This window comes from Anoplophora glabripennis, unplaced genomic scaffold (genome assembly GCF_000390285.2).
Source record: "Anoplophora glabripennis isolate ALB-LARVAE unplaced genomic scaffold, Agla_2.0 scaffold719, whole genome shotgun sequence".
In the NCBI taxonomy this organism is placed as follows: Eukaryota; Metazoa; Arthropoda; class Insecta; order Coleoptera; family Cerambycidae; genus Anoplophora; species Anoplophora glabripennis.
The window spans coordinates 84876-103434 of NW_019416803.1; the positions used below are offsets into that span (position 1 = coordinate 84876).

The 18559-nt window shown below is 32.1% G+C and overlaps 1 protein-coding gene across 2 annotated transcripts in view; it reads right to left on the reverse strand.

Annotated features, from left to right (window-relative positions):
- LOC108913639 (vacuolar protein sorting-associated protein 13) overlaps nucleotides 1–18559 on the reverse strand; it is a 108843-nt gene that overhangs the window by 24834 nt on the left and 65450 nt on the right. For both annotated transcript variants that reach the window (XM_018719214.2, XM_018719215.2), the window contains 5 exons: nucleotides 18084–18287; nucleotides 17740–18024; nucleotides 17535–17683; nucleotides 9226–9578; nucleotides 4217–4594 (listed from right to left, as the gene is read on the reverse strand). In XM_018719214.2, coding sequence (XP_018574730.1) covers nucleotides 4217–4594; nucleotides 9226–9578; nucleotides 17535–17683; nucleotides 17740–18024; nucleotides 18084–18287 — 1369 coding nt within the window. The remainder of the gene's footprint in view (nucleotides 1–4216; nucleotides 4595–9225; nucleotides 9579–17534; nucleotides 17684–17739; nucleotides 18025–18083; nucleotides 18288–18559) is intronic.

The following is an 18559-nucleotide window of genomic DNA, read 5'->3' on the forward strand; positions in this document are numbered from 1 at the left end:
AAAAAATTCTAGGAAATTTTGCCAATTTCTAACATAAGATTAGTAAAATCTCCAACTCAAAATATTTTTCAAATATAAGTTCAATTTTTACACTTCGTTTTAATTTTATTTATTGTTAACTGCAGCATGCAATATAATCCCACCAATTATGTCAGTTCTGAATTTTAATACAAATCAACGAAAGTGAAAAATTTGAAATTTCATTTTAATATGAACCAGTCTTAACTCACATCAGAGTTTAAAATCCTTAAAAAATTTTAACATTAGAAGAAACACTTTCTACCATCATCATTTATACAGGGTTCTTCACGGTAAGTGGCCTATTAGACGTTTCAGAGGAACCAGACAATATGACTGAAATTTTATTTACGGGGGTTATCAGATATGTTCACTTCAATGAAAATAAAGCCATCAATGTAGCACTTCCGGTTATACCGGAAGTAGCTATCAACTTCGTTATTTTAAAAGGAACACCACATATATTATTGCATTATCGACAAGATAAATTAAAAATAAGTCAAAAATGTTAAAGCTAATCGTCATTTTGCAAAAATTTTGACAGATGCAAGCGTTTCGAAAATTCCTTATATCTTTCTTCGTTCTGGGAGCTTTCACTTGGTTTTTGGAATACACAAAGAATATAACATGCACTACCTTCGTCTATCAAAAATTACCTGAAGAAAATTATACTAAGTGTCCTATTTTTCACGTTACATTTCGAAAACTTAAAACTGGCAAAACTTTTTAAATTCAAATGGAACATCCTATATCTTTCTACATCATATTATAGAAAATCAAATTCTCTTTTCATCGATATAGGCATTGTAGGAGTTACAGTTTCAATTTTCTCAGATATTTGTAGTTTACTTACATTCTTAATTACGTTAAAAATATCTCTTACTTGAAAGGCAAATATTGGTACTGTCATTCGGTATCAAGTATTTGCTCGACAAAAAAATGCAAAATAATTATTCTAATGAAGATATTTTGAATTTTTTCTATATCCATGGAACATTTATCGTGAATCAAAATTATTAGCTGTATTTCTCTGATTTGGTATTTTGCAACTGAAACAGAATAATTCATGAAATGATTTCGGTTGGTTTTCTTAGAATTTTTTTATAATTTTTAATGTTGTAAATGTTTTTAAAGAATAGCAAAGACAATAAATAGATAATTTCAAATAACTAGGTAATAATGCATTATTATAATTTTATGATATTTGGAATGAAGTTGAGAGGATACTATAACTTAACATTTTGGTTAATTTACATTTCATTGTCTTCTTAATGAAATGATGCTTATTTGCTCTTTATTGCACTTGCAGTTGCTAATAATAGTATCCCAATGGATGAAAATCTTAGGTATTATTTTTGTGTAAATATACCCCCTTTGTTTAAAAGATGCAACAAACGTGAAACAACGCACTTTATTAATGTAATTATGAAAAAAAATCAATGTTCTACAAAGAACGCTATTGTATGTAGGTGGCCGAGTTTCATTCGCGTCCAATTCTTCAAATTTTGCAAAATACCAAATCATAGAAATGCAGCTAATACTGATTCATGGTGAATGTCCGTCCCATGGATATAAAATAACTTCAAAATATCTTCTTTAAAATAATTATTCTGCATTTTTGCATTTTGTCGAGGAAGTTCTTGATACTCTTGTAGAATACTGAATGACAATACTAATATTTGCCTTTCAAGGCACATTTGATGATATTTTAACGTAATATTCTCGAAAATGTAAGTAACCCGCAAATATCTGAGAAAATTGAAGCTGTAACCCCTACAATGCCTATATCGGTGAAAAATGAATTTTATTTTTTATAATATGATGCAGAAAAATACAGGGTGTTCAATTTGAATTTAAAAAGTTATGTCGGTTTTAAGTTTTGAAAATGTAACGTGAAAAATGAGTCACTTAGTATACAGGGCTGGAAAATCCACATGGTCCATCTTCCTTTACAAGAGAGCGACAAGTAAAGTAAAGAAATCCCTGCGATAGACAAGGATGGCTATAGTGAAGACATTTCATAATCTGAATAGTCACCGCCCGTTTCGGGTTAGAAGTGGGACTGACTATTCAGATTATGAAACGTCTTCAATGTAACCATCTTTGTCTATCGCACGGATTTCTATGACTTACTTTATAGCTCTCACGTAACGGCTGATGTACCATGGGGACTTTCCGAACCTGTAATTTTCTTTAGGTAATTTTGATAACGGAAGCTAGTGCACCTTAAGTTCTTTGCGTATTCTGAAAAGCAAGTGAAAGCTCCCAGAACGAAGAGAGATATAAAGAATTTTCAAAACGTTTACATCTGTCAAAATTTTTATAAAATGTCGATTATCTCGAAAACGGTTAGATTTAGGTACAGGCAAGCTTTAACATTTTTGATTTATTTTTAATTTATCTTGTCGATAATGCAATAATATATAGGATGATCCATTTAAAATAACAAGGTTGACAGCTACTTCCGGTATAACCGGAAGTACTACATTGATGGCATTATTTTCATTGAAGTGAACATATCTGATAACCCCCGTAAATAAAATTTCAGCTTCGTATTGTCTTTGGTTCACCTGAAACGTCTAATAGGCCACTTACCGTGAAGAACCTTGTATAAATCGTAGGATTTGAATTGTGCACCATTTTCATTCTGAAGAGTTGGCAGTACTGTGCAGGGTCACACGCTATAGTAAGCACATTGCGGTTAGAGAAAATGGAGCACTATACGAAGTATGCGCAAGTGAAGACTCTGGAAATTCATTACATGTATGGAGAGTGTGTAGCTGAGACTGTGCGTAAACTATGTGGAATTTTCCATAGAAGGAACTCCGATGAAACAACTGTGAAAAGATTAGTTGCCAAATTTGAAAAAACAAGTTCGGTTGCATACATACAAATATTGCTACAGTGAGTGATAGTGTGGCGAAATTCTTGTAACCCCAGTGCGCCGTCGGTCACTGCAACTAAACATTTTAAAAAACACAGTGCAGCGGATTTTAACAAAAGATCTGCATCTGCATCTATTCAAGATTCAGCTAACACAGAAATTGAAAGCAGATGACCATTTAATGCGCCAGACATTGTTGGAGAATCAACAAGTGGACAGTCATTTTGCTAAAAAAATCATTTTTGATGACGAGGCGCATTTGCATCTTCCGGATACTTGACCAAGAAAAACTGTCGAATTTATGGCATAGACAATCCTCGGGTCATTCAAGAACGACCAATGTATGTACAATGACAGTACGGAGTGGATTTTGCGCTGATGGGGTGATTGGTCCATTCTTTTTTGAAAATAAGGCTTGAAACGCAGCGACTGTCAATGGAGAACAATATCAAAGAAGCTATTAAACTTTTTGTGGCTTCATTTGGATGGCATGGATTTGGATGACATTGGATTCCAGTATGATGGTGCCACCTGCCATACAGCACATGAAACTATCCACTTGTTACGGCAGAAATTTAATGGACGACTCAGCTCAGGTAACAGTGAAACTTGTGGAGATTTGTAAAGTCCAAAGTTTATTCTGCTCAAATAAATACCTTTTAATTTGATTCATAAAAAAATTTGTACATTTTAATCATCGTTTTAAATCTCAATATTAATACCACATCAAGTTCATGAAGAGTTTGCTTTTTAGGCTTAGGTATAAAATACAGAGTATGTTACGTCTCAAGTGGTTACTGCTATGCAGTCTAAGCCAAAATGGCAGAGAGCAACCTGGTATCAAAATATTTAGATCATTCATCAGTCACGTCACCTATAACATACTGATTAGAACTAGTAAGTTCGAAACTGGTATATGTCCGATGGTTCTGCTGACGAATGATGTTAGATTTATGAGTGTAACTCAGTGCTGAACAAGTCTTTAACCCGCAAAGTTGTCGTTTCCCACAATATTGTTAAGAAAAAATCTGCCTTTCACAACGGGAAACAATTCCAAACCAAATTATTTTTAGTCAAATTAATTTATAGACTTAAAAATGTGTCATGTGTGAATAATTTTCAAAACAGTGCAACACAGCAGAATAAAAATAGCACGTTATTCTGATAATCTGCCACAAACTGACGATCTTGCGACAATTTAAAACTAGCAGTTATCAATATTGTTTTCCGATAATATATGTACCTACAATATTTCTAACTCTATAAAAACAATTAATTTTTTGTCTAGCAGGACACATTGTATATGAAACTCACCACTATCAACCGCTACACTCTTTGGTGGAGGCACTGGGGCAAGGACTATTGGGAATATGCAGTCAAATATCTGGTTGTCGATCTGCAACCTGTTGATCTTCGCATGAATGTGCATTTGGTTGGGACTGCTCTTCATCTGCAGCCACAGGCCCGTTTCAAATGTCCTCCTCATCTTCTTCTTGCTAGGCTTCAGCATAAGATTGGATTTGAAGTCAACTACAATCTTTCCATCGAGAGTCACTATATTGTTATCTTCGTCGGGTTCGGCAATTTGTTTAAGCAGGTATTGCTGGTAGGCATTTTCCAAGAGCATGGATAACTTTTGATTGAGGCTTTTATATCTCCTACCATTCATTTTACATGACTCCCAGATAATACCTTCAAAATTAATTGATATTAACACTGTAATTTTTTAACAAATTAAATTGGAAACAGTTTTGTAGAAAGGGTAATCGTGATTTTTACCAGAAATACTGTTTTTAAATAATGGTAAGTACATGTTTACGAAATAAACTTGCAGACACACTTTTAATTTATGAGGAATGCTGACAAAGTGCAAGCGCAGCATCTCATTCATATGCAGAAGGAATCACTGGGCACAGCACAGAGTTGACTTGATAAAGGTTGTTTAAACGAGCAAAGAGGATATGTATGAAGGCTTGTACCATTTGAAATAACTGAAATTGAGAAAGAAATTCTAGAAAAAGTGGAAAAACACCTAATGACTAGAGTCTAGTCAAGACAAGAATCGCCTAGTCACTAGACGATTCTTGTCTTCTTTCTTTTAGGCATTTAAAAGATTTTGTTTATTGCAGTGAAGATGTGAATAACAGGGAAGAATTTAGTGAGTGAATAGAAAAAAAAATATATATATTGTGCATGCAATAAAAAATGCTTCCACTTTGAGAACGGATATCATTAAATTTCATTTTAAAATTAAAGAAATTATAAATAATTAATTAAACCAAAAATGCAACTAGATTATCTAAAATGTTTGTGTTTTTTATTAGATTATTTTCTTTAATACGCTTTACCTAGAATTGAAAAAATTTTTTGGGAACCTTATACAAATCTCAGCAGAGTGTCCAGTGACAGTCAGATTTTAAATTAAAAACATGCTTTGTCCAAATTTGACAATGAAAAAAAAAATCATAAGTAGTCTTTACTGATTAAATATTAAATGAGACTTTGTATATTTTTTAATGAATTTTTTAATGTTTTAAAGTATGAGATAGTCCAATCAATCTGTCACGGCCTAATGTTAAATTTACAAAAAATACCACCCGGAAATAAAAAATATCGTGATATAGGAAAATAGATCTAAAAGAGATAAGTCCATTTTTCTTGAGGCGCATAAATAGCGAAGTTAACTTAAAAAATTCATAAAAGTAAAAAAAACGGTTTTTCACTAATAAATAAAAATTGAACTACAATCGAAAAAAGGTAAATGAGTAAGTTGTAGCTATTAAAAAAACCTATCGATTGGTATTTTTAAATATATCGAATGTTATATTACTTTTCGAGATATATAAAAAAAAACATCAAAAATCGAATTTTTTTGTTTTTGCTGTATCTCTTGCAAATTAAGGTTTTGAAACTTGTTATTTGCTGTAAAATCTTTGCTGCATCAAGCAAAATTAAAAAATAATAAAAATTTTTCGAGTTATATCGATTTTTCAAAAAAAAAGGTGATCTCAAAAATCGGCTCTTGCTCGACGAATAGTCGTAGAGAAACGAATCGAGACTCATTTTTTTCGTTAAGAGTTGTTCTTTCATGGTAAAAAAGAGTGATAAAGATTTTATTCATTTCAAGTGTCCAAAAATAACTGAAAAAAGTAAAATTTTTTCGATAGGGACCAAACGGCAAATGTTACAGAAACCTGTTAAGGTGGGTATGTGTAGGTTGATTACGGCTACATTTTAAAAATATTTTGAAATATACAGGGTGTCCAGGAAAAGCATACCATATCAAAGTTATGTATTTTTAAATGGAACACCCTGTATTTTACTGCATTTTTGAAGGCACCTTAAAAAAAATAGGTGAACTTTATCGAAGGTTCTGCATACCTAGGACTTATAGTTTGTGAGATATTTCAATTTTAGTGAAAATGTAGGCATAGCGTAGAAATTTTATATTAGCAACAAAAAAATAATTTTAAGGAAGCAGCTTTGGAGGGTCTATTTTAGATCCTTGAAGTTATAAATTGTTATATTTGTCGTCACTTAGTATTATACAGGTTGTTCAAAAAACTGCTGAAAACTTGTCTAAACTTTAAACAGCAATAACTTGGTTATTTTAAATGGAACACCCAGTATATTTTTACTTTGGGAGTTAGGAAATTTAAAACTCTATCAAACTGTGTATAGGTTCTCTATACCTATCTCTAACAGTATTGGAGATATTTGTACCGTTTCGTTTTTTATCGATTTTTTGTAAGATGTATCTACATATCTTTATCGAGGTCTTTATTGAATTGGTTTGGATCTCTTTAAATATATTGAGAAAAATGAGGATGCAATTAGATGGCGCACCTGCAAATTTTTCATATTCAGTGAGAAATTATTTAAATCGAAAATTTTGTATTAAATGGATATGTAGGAATGGTGCATGTCAGTGGCCAAGTAGGTGTCCAGCCCTCACCGTAATGGACTTCATTGTTGTGAGCTATATAAAAAATCTTGTACACAATGTTCTACCTACTACTTGCGATAATATTGAAGGGAAGGATTAGAGATGCATTTGCGTGAGAATATCATTTGAAGATAGAATAAGATGCTGTATTCAAGAGAATGGTTATCAATTCGAATATCAATTAAAATTTTTTTTTGTTTCTTCTAAAAGTAAAATCTCCCTTTATCATTATCATGACAATATTCAAAAAAGTTTTCTAATAAAAAATATTATTTTATAAGCAGAATAATTATAAAAAGTTATTAATTTTGTATAAATATGATATTTATGAACATGAAAAATATTTAATAAAGAACGTTTTACTTTTAGAAGAAACAAAGAAAAATTTAAAAATAACTATTCTGTTGAATACAGCATCTTATTCTATCTTCAAATGATATTCTCACATTCCTTAGAATATTTGGGGTGATTATGGCAAATGCATCTCTAATCCTTCCCTTCATATCATCGCAAGTAGTACAAGATTTTTTATATAGTCCGAAACAAAGAAGTCCATTACGGGAGGTTTGGACACTTAAGTAGCCACTGACATGGACCATTCTACCTATTCATTTATTACTAAATTTTCGATTTATATAATTTCTCACTGAATATGAAAAATGTGCAGGTGCGTCATCTAATTGCATTCACATTTTTCTCAATATATTTAAAGAAACATCATCAAGAAGAATCCAAACCAATTCAATAAAGACCTCGATAAAAACACGTGGATACAACTTACAAAAAAATTTTATAAAACGAAACGACACGAATATCTCCAATAGCGTTAGAGATAGGTATAGGGAACCTATACACAGTTTCAAAGAGTTTTAAATTTCCTAACTCCCAGAGTCAAAATATACTGGGTGTCCCATTTAAAATAACCAAGTTATTGCTGTTTAAAGTTGAGAGAACTATTCAGCAGTTTTTTTAACACCCTGTATAATGCTAAGTGACGACAAATATAATAATTTATAACTTCAAGGCTCTAAAATACACCCTCCAAAGCTGCTTCCATAAAATTATTTTTTTATTGCAAATATTAAATTTCTACGCTAAGCCTGCATTTTCACTAAAATTGAAATATCTCAAACTTACGACCTACAAACTGTAAGTCGTAGGTATGCAGATCCTTTTATAAAGTTCACCAATTTTTTTACGGTGCTTTCAAAAATGTAGTAAAATACAGGGTGTTCCATTTAAAAATACTTAACTTTGATATGGTACGCTTTTCCTGGACACCGTGTACATTTCAAAATATTTTTAAAATGTAGTAATCAACCTACACATACCCATCTAAACAGGTTTCTGTCACATTTGCCGTTTGGTCCCTAGCGATCGAGGCGTTACTGGTGGCCCACCCTGTATAGCAATGGATATATTTAAAAGTACGAATCGATAGGTTCTTTTAATAGCTACAACTTTCTCATTTAACTTTTTTCGATTGGAGTTCAAGTTTTATTTTCATTAGCGAAAAACCGTTGTTTTGACTTATGAATTTTTTAGGTTAAACTTGCCATTTATGTGCTACAGGACGGGGACCGTCTAGCCGGGTGTCTTGGCTGGCGGATTTCGATCTGCCGAGTCAAGCATCACGGACGTGGGCTGGAATTTGGATGGATGACTTAAGGCAGGCTCGGGAACGTGGCTGTGGCAGCCTACCAGAGACCTTGGTCACCCAACATTTGCCGCTCGCGTGTGGTCCCCGATAAATGGTATTAAGAACAGAGCAAAGAAAATCTCTGTAACTCAAGACCATGCTATCATACATAAACTGTACGAGACTTTGTCACCAAGCCACCGGCGTAGTAAATAGGATGGTTTGAAGAAATGTACTCGAGTAATGAAGGAGAGTGTACAAGGGGCCTAATAAGGCCTAAGTGTCGTGGTGGAAAAACAATTCCACCACCCTCCGACATACATACATACATGTGCTACAGGAAAAATACTCTTAGAATTATTTTTCCTATATCACCATATTTTTTGTTTCCAGGTGGAATTTTTTGTAAGCTCTTCTACCTATTACTAAGAATACATATTTATACTCTCACAATTCGGAGATACTCAAATTTTTAATCAAAATTCCACAAGCAAATCGAAAAAAAATCCAAATACCTAATGAGAAACTAAAAAAAAACATAAAAATAAAATAAACAACACATTTTTTCCTATATCTTTTGATTTTTCTGTGGTTACCTCTCAACCTTTCTGGATAGAAGTGAAATAAAAATAAGTTTCTCGTTTCACAGAGTGAAGCAAGAAGTTGAAATTCGCAAACCCGCAAAATTACCAACGAAACTTTAGGGACGAGAACATTACAATAACCAACAACCTGTACCTGAACTAGCGATTCCAAGATACATGATCTCCTGCCTGGTCAAGTTGTTAATCAGAGACAATCCTATTCCATGTATCGATACATTTATTTCTTGCTGGATGATTTCGAGTAGATTACTGGCCTCGGCGCTTTCAGCGATCATCTTAACCTCAGTAAACAACAAGACCCTCTGCATTCCGTCCAAGAAAGAGGCCCAATATATCTTCTTGTCGCGTGTGGGACTGTATTCGCCACAAGCGTCTTTTCTGAGATCCTCTACTAACTCTTTGTTGTTGCCTTTGTCCCATACTATCAGTCTGGGACCAGATGGGTTTTCCCAGGTATATAGGAGGGAGTGTTTTGAGCCCAAGATTCTAAAAGATAATACAATTTTGATACCGTGGTTTTTCTACAAGAGATTTTTCAGGATTAATTGGTCAAATTTAAAATTTAAATTCAGAGGCTACAGTAAGAAAAGATCTATGGAAATATGTATAGAAATGCTTCACTTTTGAGATACAGTTGCAAATTAAAAAAATGGATAACCATTTAAAAAAATGCACCATTATTTGAGTTATCTTTCTAACTATTACTGTTATTGCTTGAAGTTATTTATTTGTGGCATAGTTTTGTTTTTTTTTTCATTTTTGGGTATTTTGCTACCTGTAAGAAAAAAATTTAAAAACCACTTTGTTACATCTAAATATACTCTAAACGACTACTACTAAAAATTAAAGGAACAAAAATATGTCACAAATTTTTTAATGATTTTTGAAAGGATTATCAGTGGAAAATGGTTGTTAACACGTTGACTGCGGTACATACCTCGAGGGGTATGTACTCATTATAAAAAATATGCGAATCTCAATAATCACATTTTTACTGTATCTTGTGGAAGTTGCAGAATCTGTACTTTTTAGAAATAATGATTTTTTTATTATCTTTTTTTCAAAACTCTTTGCGAATGAAAACGTTAGTATCCTAGGATATATAGTTGCAGATACATGCATGCATTATAGCAATAATTGTGTTATTTTTAATTTTGTAGGGTCAAATGTAAAAAAAATTACATATCCCCAGGGATATGTACCGCACACAGAAGAAGTTTTGTTACATATCCCCGAAGATATGTATCGCAGTCACGGACAAAGTACATTGAGATTATCTCGCAGTCAACTTGTTAATAAACAAAAAAAAAAAAAAACTTTTTGAAGCTCTAAGTCCTAGTTTCAAGATGTTTTAAGAGGAAACATTTTTGAGCTAAGATTCTTGAGAAATGAAAAAAATACCTTGAGAAAAACATTTTATTTTTTTTTTATTTTGGAAATTTTTTCGAACTCAATGAATTACTATTGAATTTATTGAAACAAAATGTTATGTAGTCAAGAAAGATGATTTTAAACTAAACAGAAAAATTTTTATCCTTATTAATTTATTCTGTTTGATCTTAGATTTTTATTTTGGACCATTTGCAGGGGGGCCCCCATCGCCCTCCCTTGGATCCGTGCTTGATAATTGCACAGTAAATCCAAAGGTGGTTTTGCAAACATGAATAAATTCTCTTCAAGGACCTATCATGATTTTTGAAGAAAATTTTTTTTTGCATCCTTGACATTAATTTGAAAAAAATGCGAAAAATTGACTTTTTATGGTTTTTTAGAAAATCTGTCGCTAATTTACAAATATTGATGAAGACTAATGTTGAAAGTAATTTTATAGCTCAAAGTTCCCACAATAACCCTATCCAACTGTTTTTCTGTTCCAAATGATCACAGTTGTGGAAAGAACTAAGGGAACACGTTTATTGCTCTTAAACATACGCTTTCATTATCAAAATGAAAAAGAATTATTCTCGACTCACACAATTTTGAATTAGATATCGTTTCAATTTAAGAAAAAAATAAAAAATTAGTTTTCCAAAAAGTCATTTTTTTTATAATAAATTTGCTGGACATTTGAGAAAACAATATCTTATCGTTCCTGATAAAAAAAATTAATTTTACAAAAACTTTTATTTAATTTTTTTTACCAAGCAGAGTAGTTTAAAAAAACGAAAATCAATCATGAATGTGCGTAAATGGAGGACAAAATTCAACTTGACTTTTCATTTAGTGCAATTAAATAAAGTTTAGTATAATTATGATATGCAAAGCCCGAATCGTATCAGAAACGACTAGACATTGTTTTCTCAAATATCCAGAAACTTTTCCAAAAGAAAAAAAAATTTTTTGAAAAATTTTGATTTTTTTTTAATTTAAACGATATTTAATGTAAAATTGTGGGAAGTCGAGAAAAATTCTTCATTTTCATTTTGATAATGTTTAAGAGCAATAAATGTGTTCCTTTAGTTCTTTCGACAACCTTGATCATTTGAATCAGAAAAACGGTTGAATGAATCAACTTGTCAAATTACTGTGTTATTACTTATTATGGGTACATTAAGCTGCAGAAATTTTTCTCAACGTTAGTATTATCATCAATATTTGTAAATTAAGGGTAGATTTTCTAAAACCGTAAAAAGACATTTTTTTGCACTTTTTTTCAAATTTAATGTCAAGAAAAAAAAAATGTTTCTTCGAAAACCATGACAGGTTCTTGTAGAGAATTTATTCAAGTTTTCAAAACCACCCTTGGATTTACTATGTAATAATTTGTTGCTGAGATATCGATGATTAAAGACAAAAGTGTAATTTTTTATTCAACCATCAATATCTCGGTAACCAACTGACCTTTACATTGATTGAGTTCGAAAATATTGAAAATTTTTTTCCAAGGTATTTCTTTTGATTCCTCCATAATCATAGCTCAAAAAATTTTTTAGTTAAAAGACTTTGAAACAGACGTAGAACTTCTAAACGTTTTTTTTTATACCTCGACATGACCATTTTTCACAGAACTTTTCAAAAATTACTAAAAAATGTATGAAATATTGTTCCTTTAATTTTTTTGCAGTAAGTAATTTGTAGAAAAAAGTTGATAAGAATAATTCCAAAAATCCCAAATGTTCAGAAATAATCCTGAAATCAAATTATTATTCTTTTTTACTTTCTTATTTATTAGTTTTATTACGTCAACTAATTGTTGTTTTCTTTGACAAAGTGTTATTCTTTTTTGCTAATTATCACGATCAGGACCCAATTCTGAAAATTATATACTCCAAGATTATTTTGCTTTGTAAACTGTAAATTTTTCAAATAAAATGAGATATTCTTCTTTAAAGCACTACAAGGAGTTACGGTGATCAAATTGCCAAAATATCAACTAGTGTGGGTGAGACATAACCTACAAAATATGTCGTATCTTAAATATCATTACTACTCAATGCCTAATGGCTAAAGTACTGGTTTGTACTTACTGGCAGAGAGTGACCTACTGATCTGTAGGTATGAAATTTAACACTGGTTGATGTATATTTATATCTAATTTCAGTGGATTTTTACTTTTAATTAGATAAATAATTAGACTATGTTTAATCAATCTATGTCAAACGTTTTCAAAGATATTTTAGAAAACATCTAATTATTTTTTCAAATTTCAACATCAAAAGACGAAACATTTCTAAATGTCCCTTCATAGGAACATTTTTCTTATTCCGACCATCCAAATCCAAATTTTAATTTTGTCCAATTAATTTTAAAATAGTTGTATATTATCAATTGATATAAAGACTTAATGGCAAAATGTATGATTGAAAATTACTAGATAATGCATTACTGTCAAATTAGTAGGATTGACAAAAAAAAAATAAGCATAGTGCAACATCTACATAGTGCTCACATTTGAATACTTGCTTTTCCTTTCCATTTATGTTGACCGGGTGGGGCAGGGGAAGGAGGACTAAGGTTTGGGTCATAGTTGACAAATTTTCTGTCACATAAGAAGTAACGACTAATAAAGTCACTGAAATCTCTCATTTCTTAACATTTCGTAATTACAAAAGATTTTTGTCTGGAAAATGCTGCTTTTTATTATGTAAAAAGGTATATTTGTGCTTTCATCCTAAAATTAGTATGCTTTTTTTCTGGCATTTCACATGGATATCAATAGATGATGCAAAATCGCAGTACAATTTTACATGTTAAATCATTATCACTTAAGTTATCAAAGCCCTACTAGTCTGGGCGAATTAGGTTTTTTTTTCAAAAATCGGGCCCATCTCGAATTTTATGGGCTTAAAATGAAGTAAAAAATACAGAGAATAAAAGCCTAAATTTGTGTATTTGTAGAGATCGAACGTCATATTGTTTATAACAAAAGAAAAAAAAAAATAATTGCTCTTTTTTCAGTTTTTCGCTTATATCTCCGAAAATAAACCTCTAATCGACATGAGGTATACTAATTGATTTTGTTCCTGATGATATTTGCTATAAGGATAGGGTTTTGCGAAAGCTCGCAAATTTTTTTTTACATTGCAAAATTACGGTAAAAAAAAATGTGCAAAATTTACAGCATTAAATAAAAAGAACGAATGTGACTGGGGTGCTCAACAAATACCCGCAATCTGGACCCCCAATTTCAAAATGGCGGCATATTACAAAATTATAAAGTCGAAAACGCGAGAGTGTATATCTTCGGCCCAAGTCAAGGTATCGAAATTTGGTAAAAAAGGATCGAAAGGTAATTACATTATATCACGTCTGTGTAAATTTCAGATTTTTAAGTTGCAAAATAAAAGAAACGGTAACTAGGGTCCTTATCTCGGTGGTTTTTTAACATACAGATTTCAAACCAATTGCATCAAATAGTGCTTAAAAAAAACCTGAACTTAAAAAAAAGCGTCTCGATCCGACCAATAAGAGCCGAGATAATTTTATTTTTTAAACGGTATTTTGGTTGTTCTATTTAGTATTTTGTAATAAACTTGGGCTCGTTGTATAGTAGAAGACTTACTTTATACGCTGAATTTTTTTTTAATCGATTCGATCACGAAATGACCAAATAAACGTTCGTTAAAGACAGTGTGAACCGTGTAGCAGCCCATGCGGCTGCCAGTAGACGTCATAGTACCCATGCTGCGCTCAATTTCTCAAAATTCTTACTTAACAAATGGATTGTGGCACTTAGAGCAGCTACCAGGATGCTTTCTTTGTAAATCGACTTATTTTTTTTTCGCTTTTTCAAACGGTGTAAGCAAAAGCCTGTGAAAGTCATCGCCAAACCTCGAAAAATAAATTTTTATTGTCTTTTCACGTTTTCTTTTGTAATTTCATTATGCTTTCGATATTTTGAAAAGTAAGAAGGTCTTTTTACGTATTTAAAAACAAAAGTCAATTATTTCTTTGAACAAAATGATCAGTATTCTATTTGCTGTGCTCAGAGGGGGTCGACATATAAAATATTGTCTTAAAATTAATTAGTACAGTTATTGCGTAAATTGTGTCTAGATGAATGTTACAATATCGACATTACATTTAAGTACTGCATTTTATAGTATTTAAAAGAACTGTTACATTCTATTCTTTTAGGCCACCATTTTGAAATTAGGAGTCCGGATTGCGGGTATTTGTTGAACATCCCAACAGTTATCTATTCCTGTAGTTTCATCCAATTTCAGTCAAATTCGTTCTTTTCATTTAATGCTGAAAATTTTGCAAAATTTTTTCTTCGCCGCAAATTTTCCAATGTGAAAAAAAATTTGCGAGCTTTCGATAAGTATACCTCATGTCGATTAGAGGTTTATTTTCGGAGATATAAGCAAAAAACTGAAAAAAGAGCAATTATTTTTTTTTCTTTTGTTATAAACAATATGACGCTCGACATCTACAAATACACAAATTTAGGATTTTATTAACATATTTTTACTTAATTTTAAGCCCATAAAATTCGGGGTAGGCCGAAACAGGCATGTGTTTGGTCTAAATGCATGATGTCGCTTGCTCGAGGAATCCGAATTGAACTTTAGATAATCAAATATATGTTTAATACAATCGATTGTACCCGTTTAGTACCTGTTTGTACTACTTTTATTTCCGTTTGTACCTTAAACCCTAGAGGATGTGGGATGAATAAATTTATGCCTGTGTGGTACACTCCCTGCCGGCTTGTAAATAAAAAATTTTTTGAAACACCACGTATCTCAGTTTTTTAAACACCCTCTATGTAAAAGTTTGACAAAAACGTTTTCCAAAAAAAAAAAAGTCGACCTGTATCTGAATTGAATCGCGGCTCTTCGGCTTCGTAGTAGAGAGCTTACAGTGGCCTATCGGTGGGTGGAGCTAATATGAACTATTTGAAAGTTTAGGTCTCTGCAGTAGCTCAGTATATGACGGTTTTTAGGTCCGAATTCTTGACACATGCACCGATTGATGTGAAATTTTAACAGTAAGTAGAAAATTGCACAAGAAACAAAAGTTACATAGTGCCGATGTGTGCTTTCACCCTGGGGATGAATGCCACCCCTTCTCGGGGGTGGCAATGAAATTTTCCGAGTTCTTTGCGATTGAAAATGTTGATTTTTCATCTAAAAAGTGCATGTTTTTGATAAATAACTCGAAAACCTTGTGTTTTATCGAAAAACCCATATATAGCAAAAATAAAGCTTTTGATATAACGAATCGATCCATTTTTTGCTGATTACCGTAGATGTAATAATAACCGAGTCATCACCCTCTAAATGTGATTGTTTATTTTTCGAAAAGTAAAATCAAACCTTTTACTGTAAAATAATGGCAAAAGAACTCATTTTTCGAAGAAAATGAATATAACCTTTTTTAAAGTGCTTGGAAAGACCTTTAAAATGCTTTTTGAAAAAATTTTGTTTATTGTATTGTAGCTCAAAAACTCGCGGAGTTATGATGAAAATAAAATGGTCATCTCATTTTTTCGGAGAAAAAATCAACAATAAAATCTGTGGCTGAACCATAAAAATAGAAACTAAGTGTAATCCATGTACAGGGCCACCTTCTTTGAGCCCCTAAAACTTAAAAATCTTGAAAACGAAGAGTTCAAGACCCTCAACTATAGATGTTGATTTGTAGCTCTTGCAATTCCATGCAAATTGCTTTTTGGAGCGATGAAAACTATTAAATTTAAAAAAATTACCGTGAAAAAACGAATTGTATTATTCAGTGAAAATTGCCGGATCGTGTAAATGGCTTAATTTCCGATAGTTTCCGAGGGGTAATACACGCACAAACACACACATATCCAAACAGAGCAAGTCAACAGTGATGATTATTCTTTAGATGATATGTAAATTTTTGATAATAAAGTATAATTGTATAATACACAAATAATTTTTATTTTCCCTTTCACTAATTACATAATTTAAGTTTCGAGTTTTAAGTAATCTCGTTAAATTTAGTAATGTATCGTTGAGTGTTTTGAAGCAGGTAAAAATTCTTCAATTCCTCATTAAGCGTTGTTTTTAAGGGTTGAAAAGTTGCAATGAATCATCAGTAATGAGTCTTTCATTCGTTATAAATGCTATGAAGATGCAAAAAAAATTTTTTGCTTTATTTTCTGCAATAAGGGTGTTTTGTAAGGGTTGAAACGTTGCAATAAATCATGTATTATCTCATAAACAGTAAAAAATATTAAATTATTGCTCCCTCAAAACATTTCAGAGCCGTGAAAACTTATTTTTGTTTTTTTTCCACATAAAGTGTGGATTTTAAGGATTGAAATGTTGCTACAAATAAAAAATTATTATTCAAAACATAAAAGAATGCTTATTCTATTGACATAACACTTAAATCTATGGTTTTTACTCTTTTTGCAAGAAAGGGTAGTTTTCACCCCCTAAAAACAATAAACACACATTATGGATATGTAACTTTTGTAATGGAGGGTGAAATGAGCTTACTCACCAATTTTCATGAAAATCGGTGCGTGTGTCAAGAATTCAGGGTAATACCCTATTTTTACCGTTGTATACTGGACTACAGATGTAAACGCAAAATTTAAAATGTTCAAATTAAGTTTTATCACTATAATATTACCTTTGAAATAATAGAGTTGGTGCGTAACAGCAAAATAACAACTCATTGTGATCTGAACGACCTGACATTCAGTTAGTTTTTGAATTTTCAACGATGGACGTTCCCGTTAGTTTCCTTTCTCTTCCACAGTAAAAATTTTCCGTTTTTGATGGAGGACCCACAGGTAAATGAAAATGTACCTAAGAAAATGCGGAAAAGCCGCTTTGAAAGTACAAACATCGTAAAGAGGCAACTCATGAAAAAAGCCTTTAATATTCCAAAATGCCTCTTTTTTCGGGTCCAGTGTGGGAGCGAGAGTAACTTGCGACTTTTAATACGGAAGGAACGATGGAGTTAAGGGAATATATTATAAAATTGTAATAAATAAAAACTGGTTCCCAATTTACTAACCTCTTCTGCACCGATTCCTTCTCCCAGAAAGTGATGGGGCTGTCAGTGTGATTGATAAGAAGCGCAGGAGCAGATCCGTGCTCGTACGGCACCAAATTTATGTAGATAGCTCCCTCTGTTATCTGTATATCGACATTTACACCACCGTACTAAGAAAAATAACAAAATTATCAGTAAGAATCAATTAAAAGTTAAAAACGTTCACCTTATTGTTCAACCGTAGCAAAGTGTTGTGGCTTTCGGTGTACAAGAAAGGCGCAGAGTTTTCGGTAGTCCCCTCGACCCGCAGACGCAGTAACTTGTCTTCCATGTCACTTCTAGGCCACAGAGGCGAACAGGATTTCGGCTCGACCGCTAGCCAATGATCCGCCGGCCTGTCGTTTTCTTGACATTCGATGGCATACGGAGCATTATTAATGATAACGTAGTACGGGGTGAATGTTACCTGTTTCGTTAAGTTATTATACGTCAACTGGATGTGCACACCAATCTGAAAGATTGTCAAAAGTTATTTTATCGTAAACAATTTTTCAATTTTTTTTCATATACCTGGTAAAGTCTGTCGTTGGCTTTACAACTTATGACACCCGAGGACCCGGCCACGTCCAGGGAGAACTTGTCGGACCAGTCTCCCAATTCGACACGTATCGTAGCCTTCTTTTTGCCAAAGAAATGTTTCGCATTAAACGAGAAGAGAATAGGCCCCATGAAATGCGGCGGGTGGTGCAAAACATTTAAGTTTTCATCGGAATCCTGATAAAAATAAATTTAACATTACTCTAGGGAGTAATAGTTACCAAAGCGATAAGCCCAATAACAAATTAATGCATGTGAGGAAGCGAGGAAAAGTTTTAAAAAATAATTATTTTTGGAAATATGAAATTGTAGTTTTCCTCACTTTCTCAACTAGTACTCGTAGTGATATTAAATATACATAAACTTACATCATATTCACCTTCTCCACAGCCAATTCGTATTACGTACAAAATTCAATTTTACAGACAATATAAAAAAATTTGAAAAGG